The 18,546-nt window shown below is 36.4% G+C and overlaps 1 protein-coding gene across 3 annotated transcripts in view; it reads right to left on the bottom strand.

Moving 5' to 3' along the window:
- Nucleotides 1-2,047: 2,047 nt before the first annotated feature.
- Brms1l (BRMS1 like transcriptional repressor) overlaps nucleotides 2,048-18,546 on the bottom strand; it is a 37,089-nt gene continuing 20,590 nt past the window's right edge. Inside the window, exons 5-11 of one of the 3 annotated variants that reach the window (XM_033765134.1) lie at nucleotides 13,271-13,367; nucleotides 12,177-12,260; nucleotides 10,904-10,968; nucleotides 10,230-10,269; nucleotides 8,054-8,201; nucleotides 5,435-5,526; nucleotides 2,048-2,197 (exon numbers count right to left, since the gene is read on the bottom strand). In XM_033765134.1, the coding sequence (XP_033621025.1) occupies nucleotides 2,157-2,197; nucleotides 5,435-5,526; nucleotides 8,054-8,201; nucleotides 10,230-10,269; nucleotides 10,904-10,968; nucleotides 12,177-12,260; nucleotides 13,271-13,367 (567 nt within the window). In that variant the 3' untranslated portion in view covers nucleotides 2,048-2,156. Of the gene's footprint in view, nucleotides 2,198-5,105; nucleotides 5,527-8,053; nucleotides 8,202-10,229; nucleotides 10,270-10,903; nucleotides 10,969-12,176; nucleotides 12,261-13,270; nucleotides 13,368-18,546 lie in introns of those variants that run through there. The other 2 variants (XM_010633621.1, XM_010633622.2) reach the window with 2 other exon arrangements.

Raw genomic sequence — 18,546 nt, 5'->3', positions numbered from 1 at the left:
TCTTTTTTTAAGATAAGATCTTGCTGTTAGTTCAGGATGGCCTTGAACTCACTATGTACCCCAGGTTGGACTGAAACTCAAAGCAGTTCTGCCTCAGCCTCCCAAGGGCTGAGATTACAGCATGGACTACCACACCCAGTATTTAATAAATCTTATTTGTAAAGCAGAAGTAATGGAGTGAGTAGGTATTATGATTTAGATCTGAAACAACCCCCCAAAGTCTTGTGTTCAGAGCCAGGGCCTTTGGAAAGCGATTGGACATGAGGGTTCATCATGCACGGATTCAGCTGAGTGTGCTGTGCTGTGCTGTTAGGAAATGAGGCCTGGTTAGAAGAGGAGCATCATGGGGGGCGACCTGGAAGAGTGTGTTCTTATCCCCAACTCCTCCCTTCTCTAACTCTGCTTCCTGGCTGCCATGCGGTGACCAGCTCTCCTCTGCCATGCCATTTCTGGCGTGGAGATGGACAAACATGCAGACTGAACTCTCCAAAACCATGAACCAAAATAAATCTCTCCCCCTCTAAGTTTACAGGTCCCGCATATTCCAGCAACAGGAACACAACTAATACAGTTAGTAAAGCAGCGGCAGTCACTCATTGTTAGCCAGGACAGGGAAATCCTTAGCCCTTTGTTGTTCACAGACTGACCTTGTTTAAGTCTGTAGTTAAACAAGATCATCAGGTACATGGAGGGAATCTTGGTTTTTGTTCTCAGCTCGTCATAGTCAGACTGGTCTTGTTTGATGTGGATACTACATGAAATTGTTAATGTTCACAGGAGAACATCAAGACTTAGCTCTGAGTGCCAGGCAGTTCCTAGTTGTCCAGAACTATAAAAGAATTGGAAATCCTGATGGAAAATTTCAAAGACTCAGTTCTGGGTTTTAGAAATACTGTAATGTTTGCTATAGACAGAAAAAAGCAAGAAACATGAGCAGTTAGGCCACCATGATCATTCCAGTAAAATATATCAGTGGCTGGAACTAGGGCAGATTGGTGGGAGTAAAAGATGATTTCAGGAAATTTTTTGAGTTAGAAACTATGACTAGAAAAATCACAAAGATATGAGAAGTGAGGAGTCAAAATACGTAGATACCACTTGCATCTGGTTATCATTAACAAGTACTACTCTTAAGCTCTGGACATATATTAATTCATTAATCCTCACCACAACCCTGTCAATTTTAGGTATTAGTTTTTCCCTTTTTTAGATAGGGAAATTGAGGCAACCCAGGTAAAAGTGCTGCTCAAGGCCACGTAGCTGCTAAGTGGCAGAACTCACCTCCAGTTACTCAACCCTGAAGTCCGTGAGTTTACCCACCTGCCAAGGTCTGAAGAACATGGATGGTAGCGCACACCAAAGGTGGAAGCAAAAATGGAGTACGATGAAGGTCGGCGGAGGATATGTTTGGTTTTATAGGCATAAGGTTTAAAAAATATGAAGAGCCTAATAAATGGAACTTGCCAAATTGAAATATGTAACTAGGGAGAGATTTAGATTTGGAATCTAAGGGGCTGGAGATTTAGCTCAATGGTCCCAGCACCTGCCTTGCAAGCACAAGGTCCCGAGTTCGATCCCTGGTACAAAAAAAAAATAGATTTGGAATTGAAAAACTGGTAATATCTGAAGCCAGTGAAATGAATGAAGTCATCCAAAAGGTAAGCATAGTAATACACATGCCACAGGTTCACCACCCCTGATGTAGTATTGCAAGAAAGACCCAAGTTGGCTCTTGTGTAATGGATAATGTGGTACTTATGCACATACAGTACATAAATGTATTTTTAAAATATAATTTAACACCATAGAATATAAGGTTCAAATCAAAACCTGCTAGAGTCGATGGATAAACAGTGCCTGAAGTCTGTAAGTACAATTACCATAGATATACTTAAGCATAATGTCTAAAATCATAAATTTATCTTCAAACAAGTGCAAGCACTTTACTATCTCCTCCATTAACAATGCCATTTTCAAAATTGTTCAATAACAAATGAAATATATTTCTTTCAATATCCCTATAAAGAAGATTGCTTAGCCTCTGCTTAAAGGTCTGGTTTTTTTGTGCAGTTTAACATAATTTGTAATCTTCACTAGAAGAGATGAAATGGTACCATGTGGCCTGCTTCTGGACTAGAATGATGGTACTTCTCTCTTCAGAGAATGTAGCAATCTGGCAAGGTCGCCCACCTCAAACCTGTATTAGATACAGGAAAATAGAAAGGAAAGAGAAAATGACTCTAAAGACTGTTACTATATGACTTCTACTCTTAACCTTCCTTCAACAAAATGTATCTCAAAAGAGAACATACTAGCTTCAACTTTAGGAACAATTCTAGACTGATAACTTTTAACTTTCCATAGCTAAACACATGTACATTTTCCATAAAGATTAGCAACTTGAGATAATTGACTGTTTCAGAACATTGAAAAATATAAATTCCACCGCGATATTTTTCCTCTTATACCTTGAGAAAAGTACCATGGCCAGAAATTACCAAAATAAGGCAAATCTATAAAGAGTAAAATTTGTGTTCATTTTGTTTTGAACGTGAAAATGACATTTAAGGGCTGGGGATGTAGCTCAGTGGCACCACGCCTGCCTAGCAAGTGCAAGGTCCTGAGTTTGCTCGGTACCAAAAAGAAAGAAAGAAAATGGCATTTATGTTCATTTTGTTTTGAACATTAAAAAATGTTAAATAATGACTTTCAGTTTTTCATTAAAGATATCTCCTGGGACATGGCAAACATTCATATTTCAAGTGTTATTATCACAGGCTGCCCATAAAGTCAGGGGCCACAGTGGTCCAAAAACTGACCAGAGCAGCAAGGTACATGCTCGAGAAAGAATTCAGAGGGAGGTTGTGGCCCTCAATGAGTAATGAGAGAACTGCACAGCAAATCTCACCAAAACACAACGGAAGGGATATGCATGTTCTCTAGTCCCATTCTGAGCTTTTAGATTCTTTCTAGATTTCATCTTTTAAAAAATAAAATAGCTTGTGTTCCAAACTGGCTAGAGGCTACATAAACCCCAATATTCATTTCTCCTACATCCATTTTCCTTATAAAGAGTTCATTGTTATTCTGTCTTATTATACTGGATTTAGTGGGCCCAAAAGCAAAATATTGAAATAGTCAACTTCTGCATTCTTTCTAAACAGTTACCAGTGAGGAGTGCATGGTTCTCTAAGAGAAGTCCTAAGTAACAATATCACATCATTTCAACTTTTACATGAAGACTAGAATGGAAAGATCAGTGCCTCAATAGGAACAATGAGAAAAGAGATGGGTGAGGAGAACGCCACTAATGTTTGGTGAGAATTACTACTTGATAAATTGGATTAGTGATGACTGGGGTACCTTTCCTTTTTAAAGTGGCAAAGGGCAAGAACAGTTGGGTTGAACATGAAAAACTAGTAGGTGTGACAGGAAAGACAGCAACTGATACTAAGAGAGAAGCTAATCATAAACATATGGAGCTGCTGCCAGATATTTCAGAATTTCTAACAATTCTTCTAAGTTACATCTTACATCAGAACACCACCTGCAAACTGTCACTTTTATAGCACCTTAACCACAGACAAGCATGTGATTACCTGGATCTTAATATTATGGTAGAATCATATATATTATATAAATATTTTGAAAAGTAAATATAAAATCATATTTTTAAAATAAAAATTTTCTATTTAGAACTTCAGAACTTACCCACTACATTTTTATTAAAGCATAACATATATCTTTAGTTAAGTATAACTAACTTAGCTGTCTTGAACATCTAAATATAACCCAAGAGAAGTTGAGCTGTGGCTTAGGAAAGCAAAAACATTTGTGCAAGCATCTAGCACTCCGTTATCTATCAATGTAAATCGGTTCAAATTCTTCTTAGAAATGGACAGTTCATAATAATTTAAGAACTAAATATGCATAAATAATTCAAGACATGACAAATGACACTCAAACACATTTTATTATCTAAATTAAAAAATACAAATCTTATTAAAAATGCTTATCAAACATTGTATACATAAGTACTGTCAAATACTACTGGATTATGACATTATGTACACTTACTAAAGTTAATTAGAAACAAAGTAGCATAACTGCTAATATTGAATTTCAGAAGTCAAATGTTTTAAAATTTGGCAACTATGATGTAGTGATCTGCATAGGATGATGTTTGCAGAGGTAAAATAGTAAGAAAACAAACGGAATCATGCTGATATACCTGTACTGTTAATAAGTAGATTTCTTCCTTAACCTCTTAAGTCTCACTGTAACAGAAATTAAAGTGCACAAGACCACCAGGAATACTTGGTTTGGTTGTACCCTAAATGTGTACTACAGCCAACTGTGCTGCCGTATTGAGGGTTTCAATGCTTTGTACTGTTCCTGAGGCTTTGGAAGTTCATTTTGAATGTGGTTAAGGGAAGGGAGGCCAATGCTTCCTAAATTGCACCAAATGGCCTTAAAGTGTAAAAACACCCAAGATAAATTTGGGAATAAATTAATTAATTTGGGAATAAATTCAAGGAAATTATCCTTGTCCATTTTGCCCTAGGAATAAAATTAGAGTAAGGATCTCTAGTTTTACCTCTGGAAAATGCTTACTAAAAATCTGTTTGGAAAGATCAGACATGTACAGCAAGCACCACAATACTGTCAGTTACTGTTCACCACTTACATACTGGGTCATAAATATCAGGGATGAACACTTGCCCTTTAAAGGGTCACAAAAAATACAGGTAGAAACATGTTATCACTTGACACTAATTTTACTAATTAAGTATAATTTGCAAAAATAGGTCACCACCATACCATGAAGAGAAGGAAAGCTATTCTACAAAAGTGCTCCTTTTAGCTTTCAAACCCAGTATTTTAATTTTGGGTAAAACTAGATTGTAAGGTAAGACCATCAGTTCTAAATAAGCTGATGATGTCATATATACATACTCACATATATAGGTTTAAATTTCAACTGTGATTTAACACTAATATACTAATACAAACCATTTATAGGAAATTATTTTATCAGTCTTATTTACAAACATGATGAATGACAAAGATATGAAAAATAAAAAACTGCAGATAAACAGCCATAGTTCACTAAAGACAGATTTGCATAATTATTTTTAAAAACAAGGAAAACTTTTAGAAAGAAATTCCTACCATATATAGCTATTGGTAATTGGACCTAAGAGGCAAATAAATGTAATGATTATGATTAAACTTTTTTATCACTGTTTCTTTTAGTAACATATCAATATGAGGTCTACTGCCTACAAATACAGTCTCTCATGATTCAATGAGAATATTAAGTTACTGAATACATTTTTTTTCACTCCCATGGCACATTGAAATTGGTAACACTAACAAGGTAGATTTAGATAACACTTAAATCATGATTATGAATGTTTAATTGAATATTTTCCTTTCTGTAGCTGTGAAATGTAAAGCTTAGATTTGCTTCCATCAGGCCTCTTAAACCAAACTTCATCATGGTTAATTGTTGTAATTACGGCACTAAAAGGGGGGAGAAGAGGAAGAATGAATGAGTTACAATATGTCTCTTCATTTTATATTAGCTATAAAACCAAAACCACCGACAAAAGATTCAAGTATACAAGTGTTATTTACCAGATGGCTACACAATAAGCAGGTCAAGAATATCACATTCAGCAACTCTTAATAATAATATCCCTTCTTCAACAGTTAGCAAAATTGACTTTCTATTAGATCTACAGTCATATGCTCAAAAAGACATTCAGTGAATAAGAGGCCACATAGTAAGAGCGATCAAAATACATGGTTAAGGTTGAAATTTAAAAAAGAATTATTACAGTAAAAGACACATTGCAATCAACCTCCCTGAAAATATTCCCCTTCACTTCCAACACACTCATCTCATCCTTCTTGCCACTTTCCGATGCAGTTCTGAAGTTCTCTTTCATGTCTTTATGAGAGATGATTAAAAGTATGGTGAAACGAGCTGCCAACTATCATCCAAAGGAAAAGCAGACTCGTAAACACGTGACAGTGTACCCTCATGCACCGTATTCACTGGATCTGGCACTGTGTGACTGACTTCTGCCTCTTCCCAAAAGTCAAAACCATGAAAGGTAAACGTTTTGAATCAATTCAGGACATCCAGGCAGCCATGACAGCCCAACTAAAAACACACAAAAAAGGACTTCCAGAACTGCTTCAGAAAGTGGCAAGAATGCTAAGTATGTGTCATCTAGTGAGGGGGAGCATTCTGAGAGGATTAAAGGCAATGTGTCTTTTACGGAAGTTTTTTTTATTTGAATTAAGACTTCACCAGGGCCAGGGATTTAGCTTAGTGGCACCGTGCCTGCCTCGCAAGTACAAAGTCTTGAGTTCGATCTACCATGTTTTTTTTATCACATCTCATATTCAACAGGAGTTCCATCAGATTACAATGGAGCTGAAAAGTTCCCACCCCCCAATGGTTGTAGCCATTAGAATGTAGCACAGGGCATCACTTCCATGTTCGTGGTGATGCTGGTGCACAAAAACCTGTTGCACTGCCAGTGGAATGAAAGTATAGCTCATAATAGGGACAGTACATGAGGCTTGATAATGGTAATAAATGACTTAGTTACCAGTTTATATATTTACTGTGTTACACTTTTGGCCACAATTTTGAGGTGTACTCCTACTTAAAAGGGAAAAAAAAAGGTTTACAGTAAAACAGCATGCCATGGAACATGGCAGCAACCTCATGCCTTAAGTATATCAAGCAGGCAGGTCATGGAATGACCTATATTCTCTCTAGGTTTGTGCATGGCGCTTATACATCTGCAAAATGCCTAATGGTGCATTTCTCAGACTTACTCGGTGACACATGGCTGTGCTAAATGCACATTATTCCTACTTGTTTCCCATTCCACCCCTAAGAAGATAAGAGTGGAACTAAAACCATTAACTGATATGGTATTATACGCCCAACTCACACCAGCCTTGACTATAAGAAATCTTTCATGCAGCACTTAAATGGACTTTTCTGACACTACTAGTCTTTACATAGTTTTTATAAAACAGATGTGATTTACCCTCTTTTATACTGTCATCTCTTTTTTAACTAATTTAATGCTAACTAGTAGTTAAAGGTTACAAAACCAATAAAGTAAAGAGAAGTATCCTTGAGTATGATACGTAATTTAGTAATCAGTTCAATGAACTTCTATGAAAAAGTTACTCTACATGATCTTCCTGGAATTCTTAAAAATTTTAAAATGAAACTGTAATCCAATTAAAACTACTGTACTTGAAAAATTAGTATTCTAAACTAATTCAAATATTTTATTTACTACTGTTATCTAGGAAAATGGTTTGGTTTTTTTTTTTTGGTACCAGGGATTAAACTTGGGTCCTCGTGCTTGCGAGGCAGGCAGCAGCACCACTGAGTTAAATCCCTGGCCCCGGAAAAGACATTTTTGTTCTGTAGAATTAAAGTCCCGAACTATTGAAGGAATGAAAGCAATGGTTCACATTAATATTTTCCAAAGGCCATACCCAGATAAAACTTAGAAGTTATATGTAATCAAACTTTATTTGTGCCTAGAGAGATTAAAACTTTTAAAAGGCAATTTCCAGGTTTCAAGTTATACTTTTAATTACTGTTACTCTAGCTTTTTACTAATTTTTCATTTCTTTCTTCTTTTAATAGATATAAATTCTTCTAACAGACCCCAAAAAGTTAGGGATTAATAGATCCTCCAAAAGCTCCTACCAGTCTGATTTATATAGGTCATTATATCTAAATCATAACGGTTCATCTACTCTAAGAATTAAAAAACAATTCCATCAGCTCTATTTGTGCTAGCACTGGGATTCATGAGCTAAATAGGAAGTCTGGTGTACAGATATTGACACACGTATATACACACGTAATCAAATGTGGAAAAAATACCCACAGGCAACTAATGATGCACTGTGAATACGCCATGGAAGCTGCAAATATTTACTGACTATGACAATGTAAAAATCAATATTGAGTCGTAACACTGAAATGGTAACAGCTCCTTACCTTGTAGGACATTCATCTTTTTTATCAATACATATTGTCTGTCCACGTATATACCATTCACCATCATAATACAGTCTTCCCTCTTCAGATCTAGCACTGTGCAGATGTTTTTCCAGTTTCACAGGTGCTAAAGGGATCAGTTCAAAAACTGTTATAAGACATTGTCAAAACAAAAAGGTCAGGACGTTAAGTGTTAATCCAACCCATGCATATCAGTGACAAAAAAAGTATTTCTTAGATAACAAATCTAAAATCTAATAAAAAATGGATTTCTTATATTCTTACATATAATCCAACAAGTTTTAATATAAATAAAGCCAAATAATGAAAAATAAGTCATTGATAAATACCAGAAAGGGGGGCAGATACATTATTAATTACTAATGCCAGTTTAAGTAGCACTGAAAATATCAATTGCTGTATTTCCACTGGAAAATACACTTTCCATATTTTTTCCCTTGCAAGGAATCTGATAGTTTCCAAAGCAGCAGAAGTTCTTTTGTTTTGTTTTGTGGTTTGTTATTTTTGGTGGCGGGGGTTCAGTTCTGGAGATGAAACTTAGGGCCTTGCACATACTAAGCATTCTAACACTGAGCTACACCCCAGCCTCGTAAAAAGCTGAGTTTAATATCTATTCCACAAGTTCCCTAGGCCTTTCATTCTAAAAAGGAAATATAATAAATAAAACTTCCATTTTTAAATCCCAGAAATGATTTGGCATTAGTCAGATAAACTCACACAGTGAATAAGCATTCTTCACACACCATCAATAGCATACCATGAATTAAGTACCTCTTTGTCTTCACGTTACCCCCACACACACAGGTCTTCCAAGCCACTCTACCCACTTCTCAGTTAGTTGTCATAATAACTTCCTATTTCCTTCATAATAATTTTTACCATCTGGAGCTATCTTAATTATTTATTTACATATATATTATTTCACCACCCCCAAGAAGGCTCCAGGAAGTCTCTCCCTGTCGTATCTCAGATTCTCAGTGCCCTGTGTGGAGAACATGTTCAGTAAGTTTGTATTCATTTGTTCATTCATTCATTAAGAGCACTTCTTGTATCAAGGAATTGTGTTAGGTTCTGAGGGAAAAATACAATTAACAGAGATACAGTATTAGCCTTCCTGGAGCTTACAATCCAGTCAGGATACAAGCAAATAATTAAGAAGTATAAATTGAGGCAAATGCTAAAACAAAAACTAACAAGATACAATGCTAAAGATAAGAGATTGGCCTGGAGGGTGAGCAGGGAACTCAAAGGAATTCATGATCCCAAAAAATGTTAAGAACCACTGCTATAGAGATTTAGGAAATTGCCCTTCCAGTTAATCCCCAAGGGTGGTATTTTAGTACAATACTGCTGTGACTTCTTGACATGATATAAATTTTAAAGAAATCCTTAAAGATAAAATAGAAATCGATTTCTTACAGATTATCTCTTGCAAAGATCTTAGTATTGAAAATATGCTTTTAAAACAAAACTCTAGCTTCATGGTCCTTAAAAGGATTAGGAAAACTGACCTCTAGTGAAAAAAGGCATAAACAAAGCTAATACTCATTATGACTTTGGCAGTGCTTTTAGAACACACACACACACACACACACACACAACGAACTATAATTTAATGTGAATTTTACTAAGGCAAATTAAAATGTGTCAATCTTTGTGGTAGAAAAATTTCCTGGCCAGGGCTGGGGATTTAGTTCAGTGGTTCTGTCATGTCCCTCGCAAGCACAAGGGCCCGAATTTCCTGGCTAGACTCTGCTGTCAGCATTCTGTTCTCTCTCTCTCTCTTACGAAAATGAAGACATATAAGAAATTTTCTAAACAACTTTAGAGGATCCAGACTTCCTGAACCCAATCAACAAACTCTAAATATCTACTCTAAAAAATTACTGGCCCAAGAAAAAACACTGAATATCTTTTGAATTACGGATCCATTAGCTAAGGTGATATAGCTGAGCACTGAAGAAGAAATACAGTGTATCCAGAAATCCCGAAACTTTTATGTGACCTAATAAACTCCAGAAGAATTCGTCATCATTTTAGGCACAGTGTTCATTGATGAAATGAAACTACTGATGAGGAAGTTCTTTAGTATGGACATGATTTAACAATCCTGATTCAACAAATCTCCACAAGTATTTCTCAATTCCCCACTTACGTTCTGTTTTTACTCTGTGAGGACCCAGTGTAGCCATTGCCTTGACAAAAACAAAAAAGAAGAAAGAAGTTGTCTGAGCTCAGACTGAAAAAATATTTTGCTATCTATTTCTTATATATACAATAATAACTGGCTCAATAACTTATATATAAAACAAATTTAATTTCTCCAAGAAGTGTAATCAGTATCTCAAATAATTTCTCTCAAGAAGTTTACAAAAATGAAAAAATAAAGAAAATAAGGCTCCACTTCTAAGCAAACATTGAAAAGCTGTAATTCTTGATTGTTCGATGGTAGAATACAGGACACATAGTAAGGGTTTAAATATTCACTTTTATTCATTCAACAAATACTTAATGAGTGCCTCCCACAATCCAGGACCAGGCTGAGTCCCAGGCACAGAACAGTGATATCATTATTTTTGGGTAAACTAAATAAATGCTTTTCTGTACTCTCATATAAATTATTAATTATATTACCAAAAGAAAAATACACACTGCTGACATGTCTCTAAGATACTCTTGCAAGCCACTATTATTGATAATAGTATTAACCGCTTTAGAGAAAATGCTTCAAAGCAAAATTATTTATAGTATTTTGATATTATTAGTGAAAAATCTAAAATCTTAAAAGACTATAAAAATATACTTTGTTTCACCAATCTTTAATCATACCTTCCTAATTGTTGTCCAGTCTTCAAGAATATCAAGATCTTGCAGCATATAAACAATATATGGACGTTGAAAAGTCAAGGTTAATTTAGCTGTAAGAGTATCAGATTCAAAAGCTGGGCATGGTGGCATGCCTATAATCCTAGCACTAAGGAGGCTGGCAAAGGAGGATTGTAGTGAGTTCAAGGCCAGCCAGTACTACATAGTGAGACCCAGTCTCAAAACCCCTTCCCCCCAAAAAAAAATAATAATAGCCATCCAAAAACAAATTACAATAGGGCCAAGAATGTAGCTTAGGGGTAGAGCCCCCCTGCCCAGCATGAGTGAGGCTGCAGATTATAGCCCCAGAAGAAAGGAGGGAGAAGGTGGGGGAGGACAGGAATCAAGGCCAGCCAGTACTACATAGTGAGACCCAGTCTCAAAACCCCTTCCCCCCAAAAAAAAATAATAATAGCCATCCAAAAACAAATTACAATAGGGCCAAGAATGTAGCTTAGGGGTAGAGCCCCCCTGCCCAGCATGAGTGAGGCTGCAGATTATAGCCCCAGAAGAAAGGAGGGAGAAGGTGGGGGAGGACAGGAAAAAGGCAAAGGGACAGGAAAAAAAAAAAAAAGAGTATCACACTTTGAGTTCTATTTCAAAAGTTCTATTTTTCAGAAAATGGAACGATGACATATGGACATAATTCTTTGGCATTCTAAATTCTGACTTCTAATTATTCTTTTAAAAACTTAGTACCAGGATAAATATATTGATTTCTGATATATTTTCATACTTCTAATTCCATAAAGCATATTCCCTTAATCCTATGATAACACTGACTCTAAAATACACCACCAGCCTAATTACTGTTTTTAAGGTGGAAGAGGAAACAGCCAGGGCAGGGGTAAGTTTCCACAGGAATGCATAAGACTGAATGTACACATCAGTTATTATTCAAGGATATTCCAATTTCAGACACATGAAAAATATTCTTTAAAAAGTGCACACAAAAAGTAATCAGGATGTATACTGAGCACCTGTTTCATATGAATGCCCTTGTGAACTATAAAACTGCATGAATTTTCAGTCATGACCGTGGCTAAATGTTTCCCCTTCCCCCACCCTTCTTAATCTAAATTATATCTCCTGCCTTCAACCAGTTTTATTAAGCATTTTTTGCTTATTACAAGACAATTTAAGTAATGTCAAAGTGTAGTAGTAAAAGTTACAAAGGTATGCACATTACAGGAATGTACATCAAGGGAAAAAATCCAGAGAATTTGGAAAAGGATATCTGAAACAACAACTGGCTTTTTTTTGTCAGGACTGAAAGGATCCTTCCTCTTTTTTCTTGACTGAAGTTCATCATTCCACAGCTCTAGCAAGCAAATAAAAATTAAATATTAGTTGATTTCTTGTAACCACAGAAGGAAAAAGTGTGACATAATTTTATAGTTGGTATTTATTTACTTATAAAACTATATAATACTTTGGTAGGGAGATATGTACATATACACCATTTCATGAGCAGCTATATATGTATGAATTTTCCTCCACCTTTATTAAAGCAAAAATTAATTTGGCACTGATAGTTACAAATGATCAGTATCTGTCAGGCGCTTTACAAAGTATGTATCACAAGCACTGTCTCACCTAATTCCCAAGCTATCTCTGAAGTAGATATTCTTACTGCTTCCCTTTTACAGACAAGAACACTGATTTAGACAATGTAAGTAATTGTCCCAAGTTGCTCAGATACTTGGTGAGGAAGCACTGGCATTAGACCTCAGGATATCTGACTGCACTGTGCCTGCTCTATTCCAGTGTAATAATTTGCAACAGATAAAATAATACATGTTCAAGAACTTTAAGATAACCTAGTAACTTTCCATTCAATGTAGAAAACCGTTCTATCAATACCTCTGAAATAGCCCATTTCACACAGGACTAATCTATTACTTACGTGTTTCCTTTTTCTGACACACACACAAAAAAAAAACTACACATTTTTCTACTTATTGTGGTTTGACTCTGTCAGAGAGGTTTGCAATCCTTTCCCCACATGACAGTCTCTTAAAATTTAGAGGGAATATCCACTGCTACTGTCTTCCAGAACTATTCTTAAAGTAGTTACCCTCTGCGTTTCTGTTTCCCGTCGGGTACTTGTCAGCACTTCTTTTCATGTGTTCTATTTCTACCTCTTTCTAAAGCGTTAAGTTCAAATCAAAGTAACCATCACATTCATAATTCTTTGGAATCTTCCCTCTGTCTAGGAGAACAGTTCGCTTATTTACACAATAATTTCAGGAGATGAGACAGTATGGAACACTGAGGTAAACAAAGGGCCAGAAGTCACAAACACCACCACTGCTGCACTCCACCCCGTACCTGAGGTAATGTCTATACTGTGTCTATCCTCCTCGAGTCTTCTGATCTTCTCCTCTAGCTCGCTCTGGACTGTATCATATAACAAAAGCTTTTCACTCTGGGAAATTTTTAAAAAATTATACTTAAGTAGAAAGAAAACGCAGGTCTAAGAGCACCAAAGAATTTTACTCATAAAATACTTCAATATATGGTACTTTTCATTACTTTTTTAGTTCAACTTAAAATTTTAAAGAAGTAAATGTCAAATATATGAATGAAACAGAACTATAAAGTACAGAATCTAAATGTAGATTTAAATACATGAAATTACATTCTGCTTAAGAATATATAAGTTTTTAGGTAAATAAAGAAATATTTACTCATAGCAAACACTCAGGCCCTACTTTAAATATAAGCAGGTCCCACCTATCACCATAATGGAGAGCCTCATATAAAGCACGTCATTACAAAATGGGTCATATTTTTTCAAAGGATAATTGGGCCTTCACTATCTCAGTATCATACTAAATTGTATAATTGTTTAAAATACTTCAACAGTAGTCAAAATTATAGACTAAGTATATTCAAAAATCTTCATACAACTATAGACAGATTTACTTGCTAAAACAGATAACAGTTTGCTGGTGGATCAATCTAGAATCCAGGCCTACTAGGTCTAGTCCATTTTTACAAAATGATTTAATACTGCAGTCTTTCTTATATAAAAACTATAAGGGGCCAGGGATTTAGCTCAGTGGTTCTGGCACCTGCCTTGCAGGCACAAGGGCCCATTCAATCCCCGGTACCAAAAAATTAATTAATTAGTTAATTAATTAAATAAAAACTATAAAATATGTATAAATGTACAGATCCATTAATTAAAAGCTATGACAAAGGTCCAACCAACTGCCATATGCTATCTCTAGAAAGGTGTGAGGCTACTGCAATTCGGTAGATAGGACTGTCTCACAGATGCCACTGTGACATAGGTAGATAGGAATTCTGTGGAGGCCATAAGACACACCATGTAGGAAACATGCCCACAGCTGATCACAAAGTCCTCTCTTTTGGGTCTGAAATAATTTAACAGCCTCTATGTGCTTAACTGTTTTCTGGGGTGGTAGAGAAAAGATCGCTTTTGTCAATTTCAGGCAAGCCAAGAGCTAAAGGGAAAGCAAAGCTGAAGGAGACCAAAACAAGCCCAATCTGGGCAACTTACCAAGTCCCTGTCTCAAAATAAAAAATAAATAAAGGCTGGGGAGTGTAAATCAGTATGAAGGCCCTGGGTTCAATCCCCAGTACAGGATGGGTTAAAAAAAAGACTAAAATTCAATGTCGTATGAAAAACCTCATTGTATGCTGCCCTTTACATTTATTTTCCTTGTTCCTTGTATTTGGTTCTTATTAACTATTCCAGGCTTAATATGCTATTCAACAGAGAAAACGGGAGAGCAGGCCTCCTCCACAGTCAAGACCCTATAGCAACTATAAATTGGCAATTTCCCCAACCAAAGATGACTCTAAATGCAGAGCTGGAGGGATAAGCCATTTGCTTGGAAAAATATAAAAACTGGTGTATTCTCTTCTTTTCCTATTGATAAATTTGCAATAGGCTAAGCAGAAATTCTCTCTCTTCTCCAACCTGCAAGACCCTGATGTTCAGGAATAAAATAGGTAAGGATCAAAAATCAAAATAAGACTTCTTGGGCCGGGGATGTAGCTCACTGGTGCCATGCCTGCCTGGCAAGTGCAAGGTCCTGAGTTCAATCCCCGAAACCGCAAAAAATAAAATAAAATATAAATAAAAGACTTCTCAAATGCAACATTAGATGTTAGAACCAAATGGAACTATGCCTTCAAACTCCTGAGGAACCATGATCACCATCTAGAGTTCCATACCCCTTTTCTTCTCTTCTAATACCCTACCTTTATTATTATCAGTTCATATTAATTGGACAAAGAAATGGGTTTTACTACAACATTTACACACGTGCACATACCATGTTTGGATTGTAATTCCCTTCCTACCACCCTCTCTCACTCTGCCCTCTGCCTCCCACCCCCTGCCCCTCACCCTCTTCCCCTTCCCTAATAGCCCTCTACTTCCAGGTCATTTTTTCCCCTAAATTCCGCTTAAGGGGAAACACACACTACTTCTCTATCTTATTTCACTTAACATGAATGATGACTTCCAGTTCTATCCATTTTCCTGCAAATGACATGCTCTCATTCTACTTTATAGCTGAATAATACTGTTATATAAAAATACTATACTTTTTTATCCATTTATGTGTTGACACGCACCTAGGCTTATTTCCATAATTCACTACTGTGAACAGTACCACAATAAACAAGGGTGTGCGGGTAACCCTTCATATGCTGATTCGTTTCCTTTGGACTAGCCCCCAGGGGTATAGCTGGATCATCTGGAAGGCAGCTTGCTCCCCACTGTACCACCAATGCCGCACAATCACTTGGTAGCTTTTTTTTTTTGAGGGACTTTCATACTGTGTTCCCCAGTAGTTGTACTAATTTACATTCTTATCAACAACATGTTTCTTCCCCCATATCATTGCCAGTATTTGTTGCTTCTTTCTCTTTCTACATTAGCTGTTGTGATTGATGTGAGATTTAATATCAATGTAATTTTGATTTGTACTTCCTTGATGGTTTAAGATGTTGAACAGTTTCACATACATTTATACTCCTTTTGGGAAATGCCTCTTCAGATTATTTCCTATTAATTTAGTACTTGTCCTTTTATTGTTAAATTTGAGTTCTTTTACATATTCTGGAAATTCTGTACTCTTGAGAGTAGAGATGTGTTTAGAGTCAGACACAGTAGCGCATGCCTGTAATCTCAGCACTCTGGGACAGTAAAACAGGAGGATCACAAGTTTGAGCTCAATCCATCCAACTTAGTGACTTTGTGAGATCCTGTCTCAAAAAAAGGGCTGGACATATAGCTCAACATGAAAGTCTTGGATTCAATCCCCAGTAACCCCCACCATACAGACCCAAGATGTGTTCACACAGGAGTGTGGTGGTTTTATAGTAACTCTCGAACACTAACTTAAAAAAGGTAGATTAACTGCTTTCTCCTTGAATACAGACAGGAGTTTATGACTATCTTTTTTTTTTTTCCTTTGGTACCAGGATCAAACTCAGGCCCTCGGATTTGCAAGGCAGGCAACAGAACCACTGAGCCAAATCCCCAGCCCTGTGACTAACTTTTAATGAGCAGAACATAACATATAAATATGTCATAAAAAATGTTGTCATTTGTTCTGTTCTCTTGGATTCCTCAATCTAAGAGATTATAAAGGTACTAAAGGGGCTACAGAGAGGTTGATATGGGGAGAATTAAGACTTCCAACTAAGAACCAGCAAGAACGTGCCCTTTTTGGGGGAGTCTCCTTGGAAACAGATTCTCCAGTCCTAGTCAAGCCTTAAGATAAGTGCATCCCTGGCCAACAGATTATCTTCACCGCAGCTCCATGTGATTCCCCAAGTTAGACCTACACAGCCGAACTGCTCCCCCGTTCCTGACCACTGAAACTACAAAATAATAAATGCTTTTTTCTTTTAAGCCACTTAGTTTTGAAGTAATTTACCTACTATAAAACAAATAATCAGTGCAAGAAGTCTCAAAAAAACTGACTTCTATATATCTATTCTCAAGATGCTACTGAAGCCAGGAGTGGTGGTGCACGCCTGTAATCCCAGCACTCGAGAAGCTGAAACAGGAGGATCACTGAGTTCGAGGCCAGCCTGGACTACACAGTGAGTTCAGGGCCAGCCTAACTACAAAGGGAGACCCTACCTAAAAAAAAAAAAAAAAAAGATGCTACTGAAAGATATACTCTATAAACTGCAAGAGAAAATGAGACCTAGCTAAAGAGAAGTGAAAGAAATTTCCAGGTTGATGGTGAAGATACCTCCCAGGAACACAGAGATTCAGCTGGCCTAGAAAGCATGTTAAGGATGGAGCAAGGAGCAGGGAGACAAGGAACAGGAAGGGCAGCATCTCAGAGGAAGTACTACAGGAGAAAGCCAGGCTGATGCATTATCACGCGGTCATGGTCATCCGGAAACACAGGAGGACTTTGACAGAAACAAATACGAGGGCCGTGTCCAAATCAGTCTACAAATCACCAGAGGACACTGTCACAATAAGTGTTAAAAAAGCTGTTTTGACCTTTACAGGGCAGGACCATAGGAGTTTAAATCCTTACAAAATTGAAAATGTATCACAAGTCCAATGCTTATTTTAACTTTTCTTGACTTCATTAGATAACATGGCTTTTTACTTTGCCAAATACTCACCTTGGGAAAAACCATTAAAGCCATATATATTTGGCTTAGTTAAAAAAAAAAAAAAACAGCTGTAAGTGGCATTCATAGATCTGCTGGAGTCTTTGAGAAGAACAGATAAAACAGAAAAAACAGTAAGTGAAGCTGTTACTAATCCCATGGCCTTAAAAAACATGTGTAAGAGGAAATATCTAAGCACGATATGGTTCTGCAGATAATATTTATAATAAAGACAAAAACAAAAACTGTAACAGAACAATATTAGAAGAATGGGATGTGGGAACTCATAGAATTCTGAGCTTCTGTAATAGGAAATCATGGATAATGTCTAAACTGGTATTATTTAGAAACATGAGGGTAAACTCCAAAAGCAGGAGCTAAAAGAGGTAAAAGAGATAAATAATTGCCACTGGGACATGGAGTTCATAAATAAACCAGGCACTACTGGCTTTCATTATAAATCTGGGCCTTCAAATATGCAGACACATTATTTGCTAGAACAAATTTTTAAAACAAGTATTTAGAACCACAGCAGGCTCATGAAATGCTGCTTGAAAACAAATTAGGACACAAAATAGTATGTACAGAATCATACCAGTAGGATAAAAACAAATATGCAAACATATGCTCACTTATTTACTGATTACCCCTGGGTTGTAGATTATGATTCATTTTAGCTCCTTCTTCAGACTTTTTTCTCAAGTTTTATCAATAAGCATTTGTTACAATCAGAAAAAAAAAAATTAAATGCACAGACAGCCAAAAATGAAAGGGGCCAGGGATTTAACTCAGTGGCACTGTGCCTGCCTTGCAAGCACAAGGTCCTGAGTTTAATCCCAGGTACCAAAAAAAAAAAAAAAAAAAAAAAAAACCCAGAAGATTTCTCTTTTTTCAGTCAGGGTGAAATCTGAGATGTAAGAATCATTTAGAATCTCTACTATTTTGCTGCCAATTCAAAGCAGAATAATATAATGGAAAAGATA

Source organism: Fukomys damarensis, unplaced genomic scaffold, assembly GCF_012274545.1.
Source record: "Fukomys damarensis isolate Sample0158 unplaced genomic scaffold, DMR_v1.0_HiC HiC_scaffold_17, whole genome shotgun sequence".
Lineage (NCBI taxonomy): Eukaryota > Metazoa > Chordata > Mammalia > Rodentia > Bathyergidae > Fukomys > Fukomys damarensis.
Note: the sequence above shows the minus strand (reverse complement) of the source record. Positions and strands in the feature narration are given on the sequence as shown.